At 40.7% G+C, this 20,428-nt stretch overlaps 1 protein-coding gene across 1 annotated transcript; it reads left to right on the top strand.

The window, feature by feature from the left end:
• Positions 1-245: 245 nt before the first annotated feature.
• On the top strand, positions 246-19,775 carry ZBTB11 (zinc finger and BTB domain containing 11). The gene is made up of 11 exons (XM_053970441.1): positions 246-712; positions 3,683-3,918; positions 4,556-4,787; positions 5,927-6,729; positions 9,285-9,464; positions 9,971-10,207; positions 10,599-10,743; positions 11,752-11,869; positions 14,421-14,579; positions 15,037-15,212; positions 16,539-19,775. The coding sequence occupies exons 1-11, from the start codon at positions 403-405 to the stop codon at positions 17,069-17,071; spliced, it is 3,129 nt and encodes a 1,042-aa protein (XP_053826416.1). The 5' UTR covers positions 246-402; the 3' UTR covers positions 17,072-19,775.
• Positions 19,776-20,428: the final 653 nt, after the last annotated feature.

The following is a 20,428-nucleotide window of genomic DNA, read 5'->3' as shown; positions in this document are numbered from 1 at the left end:
TTCCCTCGGGAGCGTCCCCGGCTCCCGCCGCCACGACTGCGCCCCCGCAGCAGGCTTTGCCCGGCTCCAACATGGCGGCCCGGGCTCTCCCCTGCCCTGTTCAAAGATGGCGAACCCGCTCCCCCGCGTGCTCCCCCGCCCCTTCCCGGCCCCTCCTGCGCGCGCGCGGCCCCGCCTCACTTCCGCTTGTGCAGCAGCCATTTTGTCTTTCCGCCGCTGCTGCTGCCCAAGCTTCTCCCTCCCTCCTGCCGCCGCGGGCCGCGACACTCCAGTTCCCCCCCGGGCGCGGCTCCCGCCGGGCCGGGGCCGATCCCGACCTCCCTTCCCCTATCCCGGGAGGCTTCTCCGCAGCTCCGGCGCGGCTCTGAGGGCGCGGGGCGGCTCCCGTGCCCCTGCCGCGCGATGTCCAGCGAGGAGAGCTACCTGGCCATCCTGCGGTACCTGACTAACGAGCGGGAGCCGTACGCGCCGGGCACGGAGGGCAACGCCAAGCGGAAGATCCGCAAGGCCGCCGCCTGCTACGTGGTGCGTGGCGGCACCTTGTACTACCAGCGGCGGCAGCGCGACCAGCAGCGCTTCGCCGAGCTGGAGGTGGTGCTGCAGGCCGAGCGTCGCGCCCGCCTCATCCGCGCCGCGCACTTGGCGCCAGACGGCGCGCACCGCACCCGCCTGCAGACCTGGCAGGGGCTCTCGCAGAAGTACTGGTGGAGAGGTGAGCGCCGCGGGCGGGGGCGGCTGCAGGGGCACGGAGCCGCAGAACCGCGGTTGGAAGGGACCGCAGTGGGTCCCGGGGTCATCCCGGAGCGCATGGCACAGGACCGCGTCCGGACGGCCCTTGAGTATCTCCACAGCCTCTCGGGGCAGCCTCTATCAGTGCACAGTCACCTTTACAATTTTTCCTCGTGTTCACGTAGAACTTACCGTGCATTAGTTTCTGCTCGTTGCCTCTTGTGTCATTGCTTGGTACCACCGGGACCTTGCTCCATGCTCTTGATACTCCCTGTTTAGATATTTATACACATTAATGCGGTCCCCTCTCAGTCGTCTCGTGCCAAGGCTGACCGGGCGCAGTTCCCTCAGCCTTTCCTTGTAAAAGAGATGATTCAGTCCCTTATCCATCTTTGTTGCCCTCCGCTGTACCCGCTCCAGGAGTTACATGTCTCCCTACTGCTGAAGGGATGTCCATGTGCCCTCCCTGGCGGGACCAGGAGGGGACTGTCACTTGCTGAGTGACCAGTGCCTTTAAACGCCACCTCGAAGCACGTGGTCTGTGGGCAGTGACATTGTGTCACACCCTGAGAGGCAGGGTTTACTGTGCACAGTACATCCTGGTCAGCACATTGTCCAGGGCTTCTCATCTGGTGGTGGCACCTTGAATATATGGAAACACTGAGTACAGCTGTCCCCTCCCGGTCTTACACACAGTCCAGGTAAGACAGTGACATCTTAACTGAGCCTTTGGGATAGGGTGATAATCCAGTCCACGTGACCTGTGTTAGCTTTGGACCTCATTCATGCATGTGATGGTGTTCATGTTAAAGTACTGCAGCTGCCAGTGGTGGTTGGCAGTCCTGGCACTCATTGTTGTATTTGTCTCTTTCTTGCAATGAGAAGCTGAAAAGGCTGACTAATTCTCAGCTGGGTCCTGAGTGATGTCACAGCTGTTAAAACTGGTGGTGCCTGAACAGCAATAATTCCCAACTGGGACTTTCTTTTGCCTGAGGGAATGACTTGATATCTTGTTCCCTTTGGATTTGGTGCTCTACTTTTAGCCCTAGGTATCCATTAAACAAATAGCCTGCTTTTCGCTTGCCGTGGGCCCAGTGTGTGTCTGTATTGCTTCTCTTGTTCTGCTCTCTTCATCCATCAGTAAGTCTATAATTTCAGCTGTAATTTTACCTGTTTTCAATTTCAGGAGAGATTTTGCTCTAGTTGCAGCCAGTCCCTCCAGTCCAAATCTCATTGGCTTGAAGATATTTTCATGTGAAGAAAGGGTTTGGCATCTCAAAGCTGATATACCCATTCTGGATGGTGGTTTCCTTGCCTTTATCTGCATTCTCATTGTCTGCCCGGCTTTGTACTGTTCTGGCATCTACTCTCATCCTGTGCTGTAAACTTCCTCCATGGGCCTCAGTGTAGCTTCTGTTTGTCAGGAGAAGGCATTCTGTATTATTTTGATCTTACTGATCACCTTTATTTGCACATCTTAAATCCTCTTGCTTCTCTTACACTGAGAATACTAAAATTCATTCCATGCTTTCAGTTCAAGTATTACGTTTCTTACATGTGTCTCCCTTAAAACAATGTTTTCCTGGGCATTACAGTGCTCTCTGGCTGCTATGGACAGCAGCTTTGGCCCAGCTGTCATCCTGAGAAGGACATCAGCCTGGTGTGTGTTCTGTAACTGCAAGGCCATAGGCTAGAGAATGGCTCAGAGGCCAGGAAGGGTGTTAGAGATGTGATTTGCAGGCCAGAGACCTCCTGTCTGATTTCAGATGAAATCAAGGAGGTGTGCAATTGTTGAAATGGGCATTAATATCTTAGGTTGCCTTAAGTCTCTGTTTTCCTCATCCTTACAAAGATAGGTATTTAATGATAGTGCAAGTCATGCTCTGAGGAGATGTGAGCAACCAAGTCTAAGTCTGGGTCAGCAAAGCTTTTGAGCTGTGCTGGATTTTAAGCCATAGAAGGCCAGGTGCTATATATGCTTTTATATTGTCCTAGTGAAGAGAACAAGCTCGGATTGACAGCCATGCATGGAAAATGCCTTGGTGTCTAGAAGAGGACCCTGCACTTAGGACCTGTTGAGTATCTGAAATTATTTACAGAATTGCAGAATGTGCTGAGTTGGAAGGGACCCACAAGGATCACTGAATACAGCTCCTGGCCCTGCACAGGACCCCAAAAGGCACAAGAGTCATTCCTGAGAGCATTGTCCAAACACTTCTTGAACTCTGTCACGCTTGGTGCTGTGACTGCTTCTCTGGGGAGCCTGTTCCAGGGCCCAAACACCCCCCCTGGATGAAGAACCTGTTGCTAATATCCTACCTAAACCTCCCCTGACACAAATTCAGGCTATTTCCTTGGGTGCTCTTGTTTATATTTGGTTCCACTGGTTAAAGTACTGGTGGGAAATTGATTTATTTAAATTCCAAAATCATAAGCAATTGATTTAAATCAGTGTTAATAGTACCTATTAGTGTCATTGCATATAGCACAGTTGATCCCAGTTTTGCAAAAGCTCATAAGTGAGCCTTCCAATTCTTGTCCTCTTCAGCAGGAGCAAGCCATTTGTGAGGGCTAAATACAGGATTATATTACATTTATCATTACCTTGGGATGATGAGACTAAATGTCTAAATACTTTGTTGTTTTGGTTTTTTTTTTAGCCTTAATAATCTTTCTAGGAGGGTTTCCTTGATGTAGTGACATTCTAAATGTTCTACCTCAAATTAGCAGTAGAGACATACAATATCATGCAATGGTGTGAGAGAATAGAATTGGTAATATTGCATTAGAGAGGGAAAGTGTAGGTGACTGACTTTATTTTTCTTGGTTAGTATGTAATATTTTTGATTATTAATTATTGATATTTTGCTAATCTTCTACATACTTAGTTATTTGTTTATAGTAAATAGAATTAAGATTAGAAGCCTAATCAAGCTCCATTAATTTTTCTTAGGTATTCTTAAGCAGGTTAAAGATTACATTAAAGAATGCAGCAAGTGCCAGGAAAAGCTAGATCGCTCTAGATCTCTCTCAGATCCTTCTGAAATGCTGGAGGAGCTAGGACTGGATGCAAAATCTCATGAAGACAGTAATGAAACAGATGATGAATTGAATAACACAGCATCAATCCCAGCAGCATCCCCAAAGCCTGTGAAGAAGAAGCCAATAGCAAAGCACGAGCTTGTGTTTGTAAGTACCACTGTTTACATCTGAATAGATTGGTATTTTCTATTACTGCGTTCTTGGTGATGTACTTATTTTCCATTGTTGTGATAATCTTGTCACAGCAAGACTATAAATTTTGCCAAAGATCTTGAATATGTAGAAATGGGATACTGGTGTATATGTCATGAAATTAATTACAGGACATTGTTGCTGGGAAATAAAATCACCCTATATATATTATGCATATAGAATCTAAGATAAAATGAATGGCAGTAGTAAAACATCACATACCAGATTCTTATGGCCTCTATATCTTTTCCTTAATAAATGTTGCTATACTGATATATAAAATTGTTGTTCATAACTGCAGGCTCGCATGCACATAAAGACATTTGAATTTAGAAACTTTTTCAGACTGTAGCATAGAAAAATACAGTCAAAGAGCTGTTTGAATACGTCTTCCCATTTTTCCAGTCGGTTTTAATTGTGTTTGGAGGGAGGGTGAAACTTAAAGAAAACAATAGTAAAGTTAAGCTCTATATTCTACAGGCTCAAACTGATTGTATGGTTGCAGAAAATAATCCTTTTCTGTGTTTCAGTGTGAATGCTTAAAAAGGCACAATCCAAATGTAATGAAGTTCTCAAATGTTGTTTATGACAGGTTGACAGTAAGGGCCTTGTGAAGCAGTCATCTTCCAAACATTGTCTGTCAGTCTTAAACCAACTGAATCAGCAGAGGCTTTCCAATCAGTTCTGTGATGTGACTTTGCTGATTGAAGGAGAGGAGTACAAAGCTCACAAATCTGTCTTGGCAGCCAACAGCGAGTACTTCCGAGAGCTCTTCATTGAAAAGGGAGCTGTCACTAGTCATGAAGCTGTAGTGGATCTGTCAGGTGAATTGCTGTGGGTTTCAAAGCTAGAAATCATAATATCCTAAGTAAGGTGTACAGTATTTAATTCAGTCTTTCTTGAGTGTTAAAGACAACCAAATTTTATCTTGCTTTTTTCTCTCTTTTAATCTAAAAGTATTTTGTGTGGATCGTAATGCAAAAGTGATCACTGATTTTGGCTAATCTGATTTTCCATGGACTGTGGTATTTAACCTTAAAGTTTCTGAGAAGCTTTTGATGGATTTTTACTTCGCTTAGGCGTGTTTCTTCTTTGTATTAGTCACAAATGTTAAAAAGGGAACAAAGTCAAATGCTTGAGTACATCAAGTGGGGATGTTCACAGGCTGCTTGGAGAGTTGTTCAGCTTAATGAATGCTAAATTGCTTCTTATTTCTGTGAAGCAGAATTATACATGTCTGCTTATTTCTCAGACCTGGTACATGAAAGACAGGAGCTAAAATATATGTTCTAAAAATAGCTTTGTAGTGATGAAGAATAGTGTACAGAACATATGCCTTCTCCATTGCTTTCTCATTTATTAACTGTCTTTCTCTGCATGAATAGTAGGCATGCATGAACAATAATTCTCTAATAGGATAGTCCAGAAGGTTCCCCACATTAAATATTTGATTTATTATTTATGCAACTGTGGACAATTATACCAAATTCTTATATTTCAGCATTTCTATTTATATATCCATATTTTTATTGTTTTCAGTAGCTACTTCCTTATTTTTCTACCACATCACTTGTTACTTAAGACCTGAGTACTTTCTGAATGTAGCAGATCCAGAAAGACTTTGGTTCAATTAATCTGCTCCAAAAGTATTGTGGCTCTCCCAGCCACAATATTCCACAAATATTCCTCAAAGAGTTTTATTGTGAAACTCTTTAAGTACTACTTAGTTTTTGGAAAAGTTGTCTGAGCTTACCCATACATGGAAACTACGTGAGGAGAAAGCTGTAGTGTAAATGACAAATTAATTGAGTGCCAGTGATGGGCTTGTTATTTACAAGTGTGTTTTGCTCTAAATTTCAGGTTTAACTGTATCAAAGGTGAACTGTTGTATTCATCATGGGATATTTTGGGGTAATTTCAGGTCATCATTATTTGCTCTAATATCTTGTTTTATTCCTGGTAGGTTTCTGCAAGTCCAGTTTCCTGCCTTTATTGGAATTTGCTTATACTTCAGAATTAACGTTTGACTTTTGTAGTATGGCGGAAGTGGCCATGCTTGCCCAGCATCTCTTCATGTCAGAGGTCCTTGAAATCTGTAAGAATGTGCACAAACAGATGGAAGAGAAACAAATTACAGTGTACCAAAAGGGAGATATTCAAACAGTAGAGTCAACACAAAATCTAGCAGAGCAGGCTGAAGTGGAGATGCAGCCCGTGGATGGTGTTGAGCAACCTAAACTCACAGCCAGTGAAGTGCCAGTAGCTGTGAATGGAGCTCCTTCCTCTGCTGGGACAGAGGAGGCAGCAGCACCCTGGCCTGACCTCCTGCACCCAGAGCCTCTGGAGGCCACTGCAGGTGACTCTTCCAAGCCTGTGGAACGGTGTGAAACAACTGAAAATTACATCAAGATCCAGCTGGTGGAGAGCATTGCAAACAGCCTCTACAATAGACTCAGCACTGAGCCATCGGCTGTGGAAGCTATGGGCGCACAGAGTCAAAGGGAAACTGAGACAGTTCAAAATCAGAGTGATAAAGCACATGTGGCCTCTGCTTCTGAAGACTCCTCAGAGACACTCAAGCAAAAAAGTAATGAGCAGAGCAGCTCCATTTCCCTGCCAGAAAGCTTCGCTTCCAGCCAGGATGATACTTACAAAAGCAAGCTTCGCCAGCGTTCAGTCAGTGAGGGGGGATACATCAGGCTGCATAAAGGAATTGAAAAAAAACTGCAGAATAGAAAGACAAATCCTAAATCTGCAGTGCAGCAGGTATTCTGTCTGTCATTAGACCTTGTAGTTACCAGAGTAATTTCTAAGCTGTGACAGCTGGGCAGACAAAATCCCAAAAGCACTGACTTGGCATCAATATTCCTTCCATATTGAAGGTCCTTAGAATGCTCAGTGGCCACAGTCTAGGTTGAGTATCTTCTCACAGCTTCTTATGGTTGGACAGAAGTTGTATCATCTCCCCAAAATTCTTAATGATCTGTGAATTTAATTCTGAGCTAGCTCATGTGTATGTCAGTCACAGATACATACAATTATCTATTAGAGAAATGAGATCCTGCATTTGTTCAGACTTGACAACAGCATTGGGAATGAAAAATTTTACATCCCCTGTAGATCTTAAGATGTAGTCATGAGTCACAGTAATGTATTCCTGCTACCTTCTGATAGGGTCAATTTAGAGCACTAGTATTAAAAACTCTAGCACCTGAACATACTAAATATTAAGTAATTGAACTAGTTCCAGTTACATTTTTTTTAAATGAAACAGTCTTATTACTCTTTCCCATTTGAGGGCCTTTCCTCTTTCAGTGCCTTTGGATAGTTGACAATCATCTCACTGGGCATTCATGCATTTAGTTTGTGACAGAGTGCACTTCACTGCATGTTGGCAAAGTCTTCTGAAGAACTGTTAATTACCAGAGGAGTCTTGAGAGTTTTGTGTACTAGAGACACCAATCCCACACACAGGACAATAATTTGTTATCATTACAGCACCCTGGTAGATAGAAAATGTAGCATTAGTGTCTTTTTACAGATGGACAGCTTAAAGCCCAGATGCTAAAACTAGCACAGTCAAAATACTTGAGCAACCTATTTATGCTGGTTGGAGAGCACCACGATTTTGTTCTGTTTTGGGAAGGGGAGTATTTACTTTTGGGAATAGTTCATGTTAATGTATTTTGCAGTTCTTAAATCTAGCTCCTTGACAGATGAAGTGCACAGACCTGTGGAAAAAAGAAATTGGTTTGGATGATTGCTCAGGATTGGACTCAGGAATAGGTTTCTGCTTTCCTAACTTGTTTCGTAGCCTTTAGTGTTTTGTGCGTCCCTCAACTCCCCCTATGGCATGGAATGTCATATAAGCATTGGGAAGGAGATGCTCTCTTGAGTTCCCAGTTTTGATACTGGGAGAATAACAGGAAAGAGATTGCAGGAAAAATGCTTCTGGTTTAAATTACAGTACTTGCACCTGGCATGGAGATATTGGGGATGAGGTGTGCTTCCTAGGAATTCATTATTTTCCTAGCTCTTACTAATCACGTACTGAACAAAATTATTTTTGTGGCTTCACAATTTAGCCAAGTTAGCTAAGTTTTAAGTTTTAGTTTAGCACAATTTAGCTAAGTTTTCAGAGCAACAGGAAAGTTAAAAAAAATATGTTAAAAAGTTTTCTCTGTATTGAGTTTCAGTTTTGTTTTCAGAGGCATGGAAGGGCTGGCATCTTTTCAAAAACTGCTACATACCTCTCTTGTTGGGTATCGGAATAAATCATGCAAGACTCCATTTTCTTCATGCAGGAAAAGCCGAATCTTTATTCACATAACTTATTTTATACAGTTTTCATAGACCTCATGTTTGACTCCTATTGGTTAGTAGTTTTCTTACCACTTAATTCATTGGTTAGCAAACAGTATTTTACTTGTCTATCAAATCTCTTTATTCTTGGATTGTTTAGGTACTTTTTCTGTTGGTTCTCATTGGACAAATCCTTGTTATTGTAGGTGCATTTGTTTTTCACCCTCAGAATAGATAGTTACGTTAACAAATGTCTCATTCTCAAAATAGCTTCATGTGGGAACTTGCAAACTGCTTGATAGTGGCACTTAGAAGAAGTGACAGGGCAGCTTTGGTAATTTAGCAAAGTGAGGCCTTGATTTCATAAAGCCTTTTCTTTTATAATTCTTCTACCTGTCTACAACAGTTGGGAGAACAGGGTGAAGAAATTGGGATGCTTGTATTTGCTTCCCTTGCCTTATTCTCAGGAACCCAAATGAGACACACCTGATACAGGACATTTCCACCTGATCACTTAGAATTTGGCTTCTAAAGAATTTGGCAGCAAGTTTCTGCAAAGGAGGATGAGATTATCAGCTCCAGGTAGCACTGCCAATACCACCTAAAAAAACCCTCTAGTGCCTTATTCCTATATAAAAAATCTCTAGGAAATCTGGAATGCTCTCAACTTGATAGAAATCCTGACTGGCAGTACTCTGTGATTCTTCTTTAACTATCCCATAGCTGTCATTTAGGCAGTTAGGGCTGAAGAGTTCATGGTCCCTGAACTAGTAAGTCACTGTGTCACCATCATCACAGTAAGTTTATGGTTTTTAAAAAAGAATGGTTTTTCATTCACCTTCAGATCTCTAGTTTTGTAGTGAACTGAAACAAGGTAACTTTCAAGCAGCTAAGTCAGCTGAGCAAAATTAAGTGGTAATACAGAAACACAGAACATCAGCTTTTAATACAAACTTTCAGACAAGGTATGTAGTACAATGCAGTAAAATTCATTCAAAGGTTCTGTTTTTCCAACTTAGGTTGCCATGAAGCTAGTACAAAGAGGGAAAAAAATGAAACAGCCCAAAAGAGAGACCACGGAAAATAACGAAGTGGAAGTGCAGCACAAATGCACTGACTGTGGAATGGTGTTCCAACGGCGCTATGCACTTATAATGCACACACTGAAACATGAAAGATCTAAAGAATATAAATGCCCAGTAAGTTGAGGGGTTGGATTTTTTTTTCTGTGTAAACCTTCCTCCTTACAAAAATTAGTTCTGTAATTATATTAGTAATTATTTTTTGTTGCCTTTTTTGGTATGTATATTTATTTTCCTTACTGATTTCAGAGTTGGGCATAGCCTTGACCAGGATGAGGTGAGGTAGAATGGAGTGCAGCCACTTGGCCTGACAGTAGTGTGTGACTTGCTGCACAAGACAGTGCTAGTATGGAATTTGCTTTTAACCCTACCAGTAAATTTGTATTTAGTCTAGTCTGGAAGTTAATCTCACTGGGAAGTGATTGGATGTTCTGTCAGTAGCCATAAAATAAAAATTTACAACTAATCATTAACCTCATTCAAAATGGCTGTTGGAGTTGGGTTATAGATTTAACTCATCATATTACTGCACTTAAAACATTTGATTATTCCTGTTTTGTTTTTTTTTTTTAATAATTCTGAGTGTTACATGCAAAGTAAAGTTGTAATATTTTCTGTCCCAGTTGTGTAAGAAGGAATTCCAGTATGGTGCCTCCCTGCGGGCCCATCTGGTGCGGCACACACAGAAGACAGAAGCCAGCGGTGCTGCTGCAGGTGCTGAGGGGACAGGCGTGTCCTCAGTGAAAGGGAGAACCAAACGGGAATTCGTATGTGACATATGTGGGAGAACTCTGCCTAAGCTCTATTCCCTCAGAATCCATATGCTTAAACATACAGGTGTCAAACCCCATGCATGCAAGGTAAAGTCCTTTTGCCCTCTAATCAGATTAGTAATGTTCTCTATTACCAATATTTTGGTGTTGACGCTCTGCCCTAAAATTTATGTTAATCTTGGTTACTTCACAATAAGGAGAACCAGTGCAACATTCATGATGAAATTGCTTGCAGTCCAAGAGTGAGAAAACAAGAATTAATTTGAGTTGTGCAAGTTCATATTCTTGTGTCTAGAAGAATGTCTTCCTTCGATGATTCCTTTTTTTTAACAGGCTAGTTCTGTCACTGGTGATAAATCACAGGCTTGGCCATCATAGTTCCCAAGAAATACAGGAGGTTTTGTTCTGTTTGAAGTTAAACACCTATTACATAATTAGTTTTATTTGTCCTATTCCGCCACGTATGGATTTTTTTTAGGTTTGTGGAAAGACCTTTACGTATAAACATGGATTGAAAATGCACTTAGCTCTCCATGAAGTACAGAAACAGTTCAAGTGTGACTTGTGTGAAAAGTCTTTTGTCACAAAAAGAAGTCTTCAGGAGCACATGAGCATTCATACAGGTAAGTGATGAGAAAGGTAATCTTTTCCTTTGCTTGGCTATTTTGTACTGCTGAACTTTTATGTTGTTTTCAGTCAGGCAGCTAAGATAGCGGTAAATAGTCATTTTCTGGGACTAAACCATAGTTTAGTGTTATTATGCAGATGTTCTGTACAGGAACGAATTGGTCTGTTCCTGTGGTTTTATGTAGGTATTTAATGCCTGTATCATGTCAATTCAACAAGAAATAGGCAACAGGCTGGAATGTTCTAATGCACTTAATCTCATAGAGATTCCTCTTAAGATTTCTCTTAGAGGAAAACATGCTAAGTTAAATCTCTCAATATCTCTGTGTATGTTTTACAAGATTTTCTGTACTAATACTGACATTTTGTAAAGCCTAGTGTCTTGAAAGATCTTAGCATGTGAAAGATGGCAGTATAATAATTCAATACAAGCAGAGTTTTAAAATTGCAATTTGTAACGATTGTTTGTGTTTCTGGTTTTCTGGGCTGAGCAGAATCAAGAGAGATACTCAGGATAATTTGTTCCTGAAATTAAGGAATTTGTATTAGTAGTCATCACTCCTATGTTGATGAAATGGAGCAAAAACTTTTATTTTAAAGTGTTTTTCCGCAAATGCAAGATATAAGCAATAATCCATAAGCAATGCTGTGTTTCTGAAGAAATTGCATAATACATAAACACAGGCAGTTGTGGTTTTTTTCACACAAGAAGGCAGGTTTTTAGGCTGCTCACTTTTCCTCACTAAATCATAGTTGCAGCAATGTACCTATGTTTAAAAACATAAAATAATTTAGAGTTGCTACTTCCCCCTTGTGTGTAATTACATTAATATATACAAAATACACTTTAAAATTCCCTCAGTGTGTAATTGAACAAATTTGTCTTTGTAGTACTGCTCTGATTACTTAAGGTAAGTTATATATGAATTAAAAACCTGTGTCACAAAGCACTCCAGAGAAATGGAGGCCTGGCTTGGTAACATACTTTGTTTTGTTTTTGCTAGGAGAATCCAAATATCTTTGCTCCATTTGTGGAAAATCTTTCCACAGGGCATCAGGACTCAGTAAACACATAAAGAAACATCAGCCAAAGCCTGAAGTTCGTGGATATCAGTGTACTCAGTAAGTCAGGTGATGGGTGGTTTTGGTGGGCTTTTTTTCTTAGTATTGATGATCCTAGTAATTTTCAAGATTAAAAGCAGCTTCTTGTTGTAGCGTAAAACTGTTCCTCTGGCCTGGGATAAGACTTGGAAAGTGGAGAATAAGAAATGTATTTTTGTAAATACATGTGCTGGAGAGCAAAGTCTTGGCTTTAAGCTGTTACCTAGCTCTAGTTCCATGCAGCTATTCTCTAATGACTTTGCACTGTAATTGGTGCTGTAATCAGTAGCTGTGTGGGTACACATCTTTTTTGTAGGACAGATAAAAGAGTGTAAGATTGTAAGAGGCCAAGGGCCTTCAGCCTGGTTTTCCCTTCTTGTAGTGTGATAGTGGATTTCAGTTTGATTTGAAGCTGTCCTGTAGAGTCTGCAATGTCCTGCACTTGTGTGCAGTGTTTTCTGAAACATGGCTGTGTTTAGGAACATTGCAAAGTGAGACTCACTGACTGTTGCAGTTATCTAGATTATAAAACATATGTGACCACTTAAATATTGCAATAAATGACATTTATTTTTTTTATTAATGGCATTTATTATTATTTACATGACAGCATTGTGGACTTTAGCAGAAACTGTAACTGGAAAGTGTGTTCTTAGTGCATTAGCAAAACATGGATACTTTTTCCATGACCAAGCAGACTATAGGGAACCTTTCAAGTGCCCTGCGGAAGGACAAATAATGTTTAATTTTGGAATTCATAATGAGGTCCCTGGGAAGCTCTATCAGATATTAAGAGGAGTGGTACAATTTATATGATTGCCTGTAGCATCTCAAGGTTTTAAAGAAAGCAGTGATCTAAAGAGTTGTTTAAAGTATCTCAGTGCTGCTGCATACTAGCAAAAATAATATTTTCTAAATTATGAAAACTTTTTCAGTTCTATCAAGAGTGTTTTTATTTAGTGATTTTAAATACTAAAAATTAATTCTAAAAATACAAAGAACAGAGGTAATAGGGTGCACAGACACTGTTTCATGAAACATACTATGGAAGGGATTTTTAGTTTTGAAGGTGGAATATATTTATAAAACAAAAATTTTTTACTCAAGGCAGTAGGGCCATGGATGCAAGAGATCACCTTGACAGAGAAGATATTTTGACTCCCCAGCTTCTTCAAAATTGACACAGTCCTTGCTGCTTCTCCAGCAAAGGTCTCTACTAAGGATATAATTCATGTTGTCACCAGTGGTTCAGAGAGATTCACTAAGCAATAACCAGACTTCAGTTTTTTAGTTCGGTGGCTTGGAATGGAAACTTCCCTGTCAGGCTTCAGTCTGAACTTCTGGCCCCATTGAGCAAAGCTGACCATGAATTATTTTCCTAAAATGTTCCTGGAAGTTTTGCTGTGAAGTATGTGTTTGATTAAAACACAGTAATGCATGACAATGTATGGTGATTGCTTGAGTTTTTACTTCTCTAATGGCTTTTCCAAATATGCAATCCTTAGGGAGAGAGTGGCAAATGCCAACCCCTTTCAAGCCCCTGAGGGGTCGTTCTGGTACTTTTTAATGTGGATGTGCAAACTGGAGATCCCTGGGAGCCCCATTTGAACTGGAGCAGTGAGATTTTCCAGACGAGGAGGAGGTTGTTTGTGTGGCTCAGGGACTGTTACCCATTTATTTTTTTTCTCCCTCAAAAGCAAAGACAACTTTTTTTCTCTGCAGAATGCCCATTATTCAGGCAATGTAATATCAAATGTTTTGTTCCTGTATGGAAGCTTTTTTATTTTCAGGTTCCCTCATTCCAGTGGTTGATACTGTAGAAGTTGGATCAGCTGCCTTTGCTTGCCGGCATTGCTCTGCTTCTGTCCTTTCTAGAATCATGCAGCTGTATGTTGTTACATGAGGAAGATAAAGAGATGAGCAGCAGAATTTCTTTCAAAGGGAGAAACCATGTTTTTGATTAGACCAAACTCTGTAATCATCATACCAAGAGGAGCTGTATAGTCATACTATACAAAGTACAGTGAAGGAAAACCATAAGTTAGCCTGGGTTAAGATGTGTACAAGCAGCAAGCTAAAGAATGAGTATCAATACTTTCAGGTGCTTTCTTGCAGGATTATGAATTTGAGTTTTTTTTAATTTTCTAAAAATCCCCTACATTTGAGCATTAAAAACAATGAATTCCAGTTATCTTTGTGTCAGTCCTCTTTGGTTAAGGGAAGAAGCAGCTGTTACTGTCCTCATATGGTCATATGCTATAATACAAATTTCTGATGTCTCCCAGTTGGTTTGCCTTTGATTATTCACCATTAAAACAGCAGAAAGAATATAGTTACTCAGTAACAGACAAAAGGGTTTCAGAGGTCCTCAAGTTTTAGTTTTATTCCAGGCTTTCAAATAAGCTGCTATTCTTTTTAAATTTTCCTAGTTTAGAATGGGATTATGTTTTAAATAAATACTCATGATGCCATAGGTGTTCTCAGTCTTTAGTTACTATAAAGGAAGAGGATCCCGGTGCTTTTGAAATCAGTGACTTTCTTGTATGGGGTGCTAAAACATTTGTTGTTACAGGTGTGACAAGAGTTTCTATGAAGCTCGGGATCTTCGGCAGCATATGAATAAACATTTAGGTGTAAAGCCATTTCAGTGTCAGTTCTGTGGAAAATGTTACAGCTGGAAGAAAGACTGGTATTCTCATGTAAAGTCTCATTCTGTCACAGACCCTTATAGGTAAGAGGAAATTAATTTAACAACTGAAATATACTAATCAAAGTGAGGCTATAGAGATCCAGAGCCTGTCAACAAGGCACTGTCTAATCCACCAATGGATTGATGGTGACTGGGGTCTTGAGTACTTGAGGATGGATGGATGACTTTAAATAGTTCCAGCACTGTGTCCCAGGTTAGCAGCTAACCCACACTAAGACATGACGTCATAAGAGTATAAATACAATCAGTGAAGTTAGAAACTTATGTGATCTCACTTCTCTAGAAGGGTAAGTGGAAGCTTTGTGGCTGTGGATAAGAGGAAATGTAGTTTGGGCCAACAATATTACTTCTAATTATGGAACTACTTACCATATAAGACAGTATTGCCAATTACCTTTGTCTGCCGTAAATAAAGTGCATTTTGGCTTAAAAGCGTACAATAATGGTTTTAATAGATTTCTCACTTAACACATTTTAGATGTAACGTCTGTGGAAAAGAATTTTATGAGAAAGCTTTGTACAGAAGGCATGTAAAGAAAGCCACACATGGTAAAAAAGGAAGAGCAAAACAAAATCTGGAACGAGTTTGTGAGCACTGTGGAAGAAAATTCACACAACTCCGGGAATATAGGAGACACATGAACAATCATGAAGGTATGTAGAACACAAATAGTCATTACATCCCTCAACCCCTAAAAACACAATGTGCAAGGGGGTAATTGTTTCTTTGAGTCTTTGTGTGTGCTGTCTGGCACACACATGGAGGATTTTTTACAGATTCTCCAGTTTTATGTGAATCCTGCTTTGGTAACTTGCTGTCAGTGATTCCCAGAAGTTGCTTTTGGGCTCTTTCTAAAGCTCCAGTCACACACAGGGACTGTGCCAATTTGTCCTCAGAACCTGAATAGAAGAGGAACATTTTTACAAGTGACTAAGAAGGGTAAATCTGGCAAAGAATTGGATGCACTAAAACATTCTCCATTTTCAAAGGTGCACGCAGTTAACAAAGTACTCTTCAGATAGGAGAATGATTGGCCTAAATTTAAAAAGAAAAAAATGGACCAATGTTGGAAATTTATCAACTTATTAATTTATGACAAGTGATATAGATATATATAGATATATATAGATAGATATAGTATGATATTTGGGGGGAAATATGAAAACATTTTATAATTTTAGTTAAGGAATTGTGTGCATTTTTACTTTAGATGTAAGGTATGAAATTGATTTTTGAGTATTTGGTTCTTTCAGCTGTGTTGAGAGTCTGTATTCTCCTCTCCTGGGGCAAAACCCACTTTTGTTTTGAAGCATGTTTCCTTTTAAAGAGCTCTTAAGAGTAAATCTGACAGCTGTCTAACTATTGAAATAAGATCTTGTGTTTGTTTCTAAACAGAGGAAGTGTCCTGTAGTAGGTACCTAGCCTAAATCTACAGTAACTGTCACAGAGGAAAAGCCAGTAGTGAGATGGTGTTTGTCACCACCCACACACCCCATTAGATATTACAGACCACAGAACTCCAATGTTATGAGGGAAAATAAGATCATACAAACATCAGGTGCTGTATTTGAACATATGCAGTGAAGAGGAGGGGTAAAGCTGTAGGTGTACAGAAGAATTGACAAGCAAAGGATGACTAGAAATATAAGTGACAAATACTGTGAAGTAAAACACGGCTTCAGAAAGGCGTCAAAATGATCAGAATTCCATTAAGCATTGTGCACTTAAAATAAGGAAGAAACTGCATTAAAAGGAATCTTGAAAATTTTTTTAAGTTAAGTGTTGGATTGGGCTGGGCACTTGTGGAAAATCTAACTACTGAATGCATTATGCTTGCATTGTATTGTTGCACAGAAATGGTGGACAGGATCTCTTTCTTACATGGCAAACATCACAGTGTTGCTCTGTTCCCCCATGCTGCTGTTCTCCCTATCACTCCTGGCGGGCTCCGTGACTTTTGCTTGCTTTGCCCCGCGCAGGTGTGAAGCCGTTTGAGTGCCTGACGTGCGGCGTAGCCTGGGCGGACGCGCGCTCCCTGAAGCGCCACGTGCGGACACACACGGGGGAGCGGCCCTATGTGTGCCCCGTGTGCAACGAGGCCTACATCGACGCGCGGACCCTGCGCAAGCACATGACCAAGTTCCACAGGGACTACATACCCTGCAAAATCATGCTGGAGAAAGACACCCTTCAGTTTCACAACCAGGGGACGCAGGTGGAACACGCCATCAGCATTTTAGCCTCAGACATCCAGGAGCAAGAAACCGAGATCAGCTTTGGCGCTGGCGAGGGAGAGACTGTGGTGCTGACAGGAGAGACGCTGGAAGCCATCGAAGCAGTTGCAGCTACTGAGGAATGCACGTCAGTCTCTACCCTTTCTGACCAAAGCATCATGCAAGTGGTAAATTATGTACTGGCACAACAGCAAGGACAGAAAATGGCTGAAGTGACACAGGCCGTTGAAACTGTAGAAGTGGAAGTGGCCCATGTAACAACAACAGAGTCAATTTAGTATATGAAAGAGCAGGAAGGGTGAGGTTCTGTATCTGTGAGAAGCAAGTGTATAATGGGTTAGCTGAGGCTTTCAGTGATGCCTGTTTTCAAATGGTTAATTCTCAGTATTGAATGTTGTGATGACAGAATACTGCACCACGCATTATATTGAAAAAGTACCAGTACTCCAGTGTGGCCCAAGGCTTTGAAAGCTAAGATTTCTATACTGGCTGTAACTTAAAACAAAAAAGTTAAAATTATGTTTTTGTGTCATGAAGTATCATACTGTAACTTTGAAAAATTAAAAAGAAAAAACATATAAAAAGGCTGCACTAAAACCTAGAAATGCACAACTATTGGTAGCTTTTTTGTTTGTTTTGATGTGCATTTCTTCAAGTTTGTGAGCAAATTACCTGTGTTGGATTCTGTCTGTTTACTCCCAAGACAAGGGAGGTGTTAGAATGCTTTTTGTAGGCTTGTGCTTCATGTGGCATACAGAAAAACTGAAGCTTTTTTCTCTGGGCAAATGCACCATTGGTAGTTAGTGAATCCCAGTTCTGAAGAACTTACTTAAATTCCAGGTGTGTGGGTGGCTGGTCCAAGGTTCAGCAAAATTCTGTAAAATGTTTTATAGATAATGGGCAGGGATCTGCTGAGTCTGAGGAAGTTGTTCTCCCAAGGTGGTTGTGCATTGAAGTTGACCAGAGGACAGCCCACCACAGGGAGGCTACTTAGGGAAGTGAACTCCTTTTCTTTTGTAAGGGAGGAGTTTGCTCCGCAGCCTCTGTGCACAGCCTCGTTTTGCTCCATGTTTGTTTGGAAGCTATTGCCAGCACTGATGTGTGGACCCAGCACAGTCTTTGTGTGTGGTCACAGCAGCCTCATGAGGGATGCTTCTGGTTTTGCTTTACGTTTGATGTAGAAACTGTCAAAGGATAAAGGTCTAATGGCACACTTCTTCAGGAACTAAGGAAGTTCAGGTAGTTATGGACTGGTCTTGTATTGTATTGAAAGGAGGAGCTCTGCTAATTCCCAAGCAGAACACATGACAGTATCAGGGTAGAGAAATACGAAAGTCTTGGGATGGGGTAAAAATCAAATTTGCCTCAAAATTACCAGAATCTCTAGAAGACCTTATTACTGCTGCTTTAAGAGAAATAGGGCCAATTGATGCCTGGTGTTAACACCACATAGTTGGAAAAATCCTTACTGGGTGTTCCTGCAAGTAAGTGTGAATGACAGCTGTGCTGGGCCCAGGTTTCTGTGTCCCTGGTTTATCACCACGAACGGGGCACATGTTAATCTGTACAAGGTGGGGGTTCCTTTGTTGCTGCGTGGTTTCTTTAAGCAAGCAGCATGTCTGTCAAGGAAACAAAGAGTGTTTGCATGTGAACAGTCAGAGCTGTAGTCTTTAAATTCTTCTCAGTCTATAGTGGTATCACATGTTTCCTAACCTGGACAGCAGTAAGATATCCGAGCAGCCAGAAACTTGTAATATTGCAGGGTAAATTTCATAAATAAAGTGACATGCATATAACTCTGCTACTTGTGAATCAGATCCACTGAACAAAATTTCAGCAAACCCTGTGGCAAAGTAACCACCTCATTTGAATTAGTATTTCTACTTTTCATCTTATTTAACTATGTGGATATCTGTATACTAACCTCAGAATGGACTGGGTTTTTTTGTACTTGGCAATTCTGTAGATAAGCAGTTGTTGAAAATTTTTATGTTTGAGTTCCTGTCTTGGATCCAAATTAATTTGTAGATGCCTATTTCAAAAGTCAGGGTCTTATTTCAGATAATATAGTTATTTATATATCCTGCACCCCTTTACAATTGTATTATTTTCTAATTACCAAATGGAGTAAAACTAAAATGAATATTAAAAAAAAATACTGCTAGCTGTAACTTGAATTTTTGTATGGCAAAGAATCTGGAGATAGCCATCCTGCTAAAAATTGAAATACTGCCATTATAATGGAAAAAGATTTAAAAGAGCACTAGATAAACTTGAAAACTTACTTCAATGTTTGTATCCTAAAAATAATTATGTATTACTAAAGTGAAGAAGTGTTCAAGGAAAAACAGCTGTAAATAGTGCTAGAACATTATTTGTATATTTAGTGTGTTACCTTACAAAAAAAGAATATTACCAGCACCTTAGTTTAATCTTTGGTGCATTTTTTATTTGCCCAATCTATGGAAGAAGCAAAAGTGAATCTGAATTTTGGAGCCTTCATATCCACTGTCAAAATGCTTTTACTGACTCAATGATCTGCTGTTTAAAAACAACCACCAACCAAACTAATAACAAAAGGTTGTTTTCTAAACAAGACTCAGCCAGGAATGTCAAAGCTGAATTTTGTGGCACCCCTTTCCTAACATGCTGTGCCTTACCTTTTCAGAACGATGTGAGGTAAGTAGGGAGTGTCACCCTTGGCTTTGCTGTTCCCATCTGTGTGGGATTGCCTTGTTTTTCTTTGGATGTCAGCACTTAAGACATTCACTACCCTTCTGCAAAAGTCAGACTGCAAATATGCAGTTGGTATTTGATTTTTTTTAAGAAATAAAGTTAATCAGAAGTGTCTGTTCATTAAGTATTCCTTGTGAATTCCTGTACATAATGAATCAGATTTGTACATTCTGCTGTTTTTATTTAGTGTTAGATGTATAAAGTTATAGTTATTTCTGTCATCAATAAAATGAGCTCTGCCATCAATTGCTCTTCCAAGAAACTTTCTTTTTCTCTGGGGAAAGAAGGTGTTGCAGATTCCTCTGCAGTATTTAATCTTCCATATATGGACAGATTCTGGCCTGGATTGTTCTAGTAACACCTGCTTTTTAAGTTTTGCTTAAGGCTCAAAGAGTTATGTTGTATGAGGAAGGGAAACACATTGCCCTCCTGAATTGTGTCAGAACAGGGCTGTACCAGAGCATAGTGCTAATGAAACACCGTGTATATTGATACTGAAATTGCTTTGGCTGCAAGTCCTCGAGGTGGGTGAGGTATCTGCTTGGCCCCCTGGTACCTAGCTGTAACCGTTCTGGTTTGTTTCAGACGATATTTCTTTAGACTTGGGTGTACAACACTGCACCCCAAAGCAAGCACCAGCCAGCACTTCCATCTTGGCTCTGCTCTGGGATGGATATCTGAGAAGGGGTTGTGGTGTGGAGGTTGTCCTCCAGTGTCACTCTCCTGGCTGAAGGATGAGCTGTACAGCTGCCTCCAGGTCTGGGAACAGTGTCCCGTGCCTTTCCCTTTGCTGTTATAGGAACTTCAAGGCAGCACCAATGTTGCAGAAAGCCTGATTCTCTTCTGGGAAGAGAGAGGGAACACTAGGAGCTTTTTAACTCCTCTGTGAGCCCCTGTAA

This window comes from Vidua macroura, chromosome 2 (assembly GCF_024509145.1).
Source record: "Vidua macroura isolate BioBank_ID:100142 chromosome 2, ASM2450914v1, whole genome shotgun sequence".
Taxonomy (NCBI): domain Eukaryota; kingdom Metazoa; phylum Chordata; class Aves; order Passeriformes; family Viduidae; genus Vidua; species Vidua macroura.
This window is presented reverse-complemented; position numbering and strand designations above follow the sequence as displayed.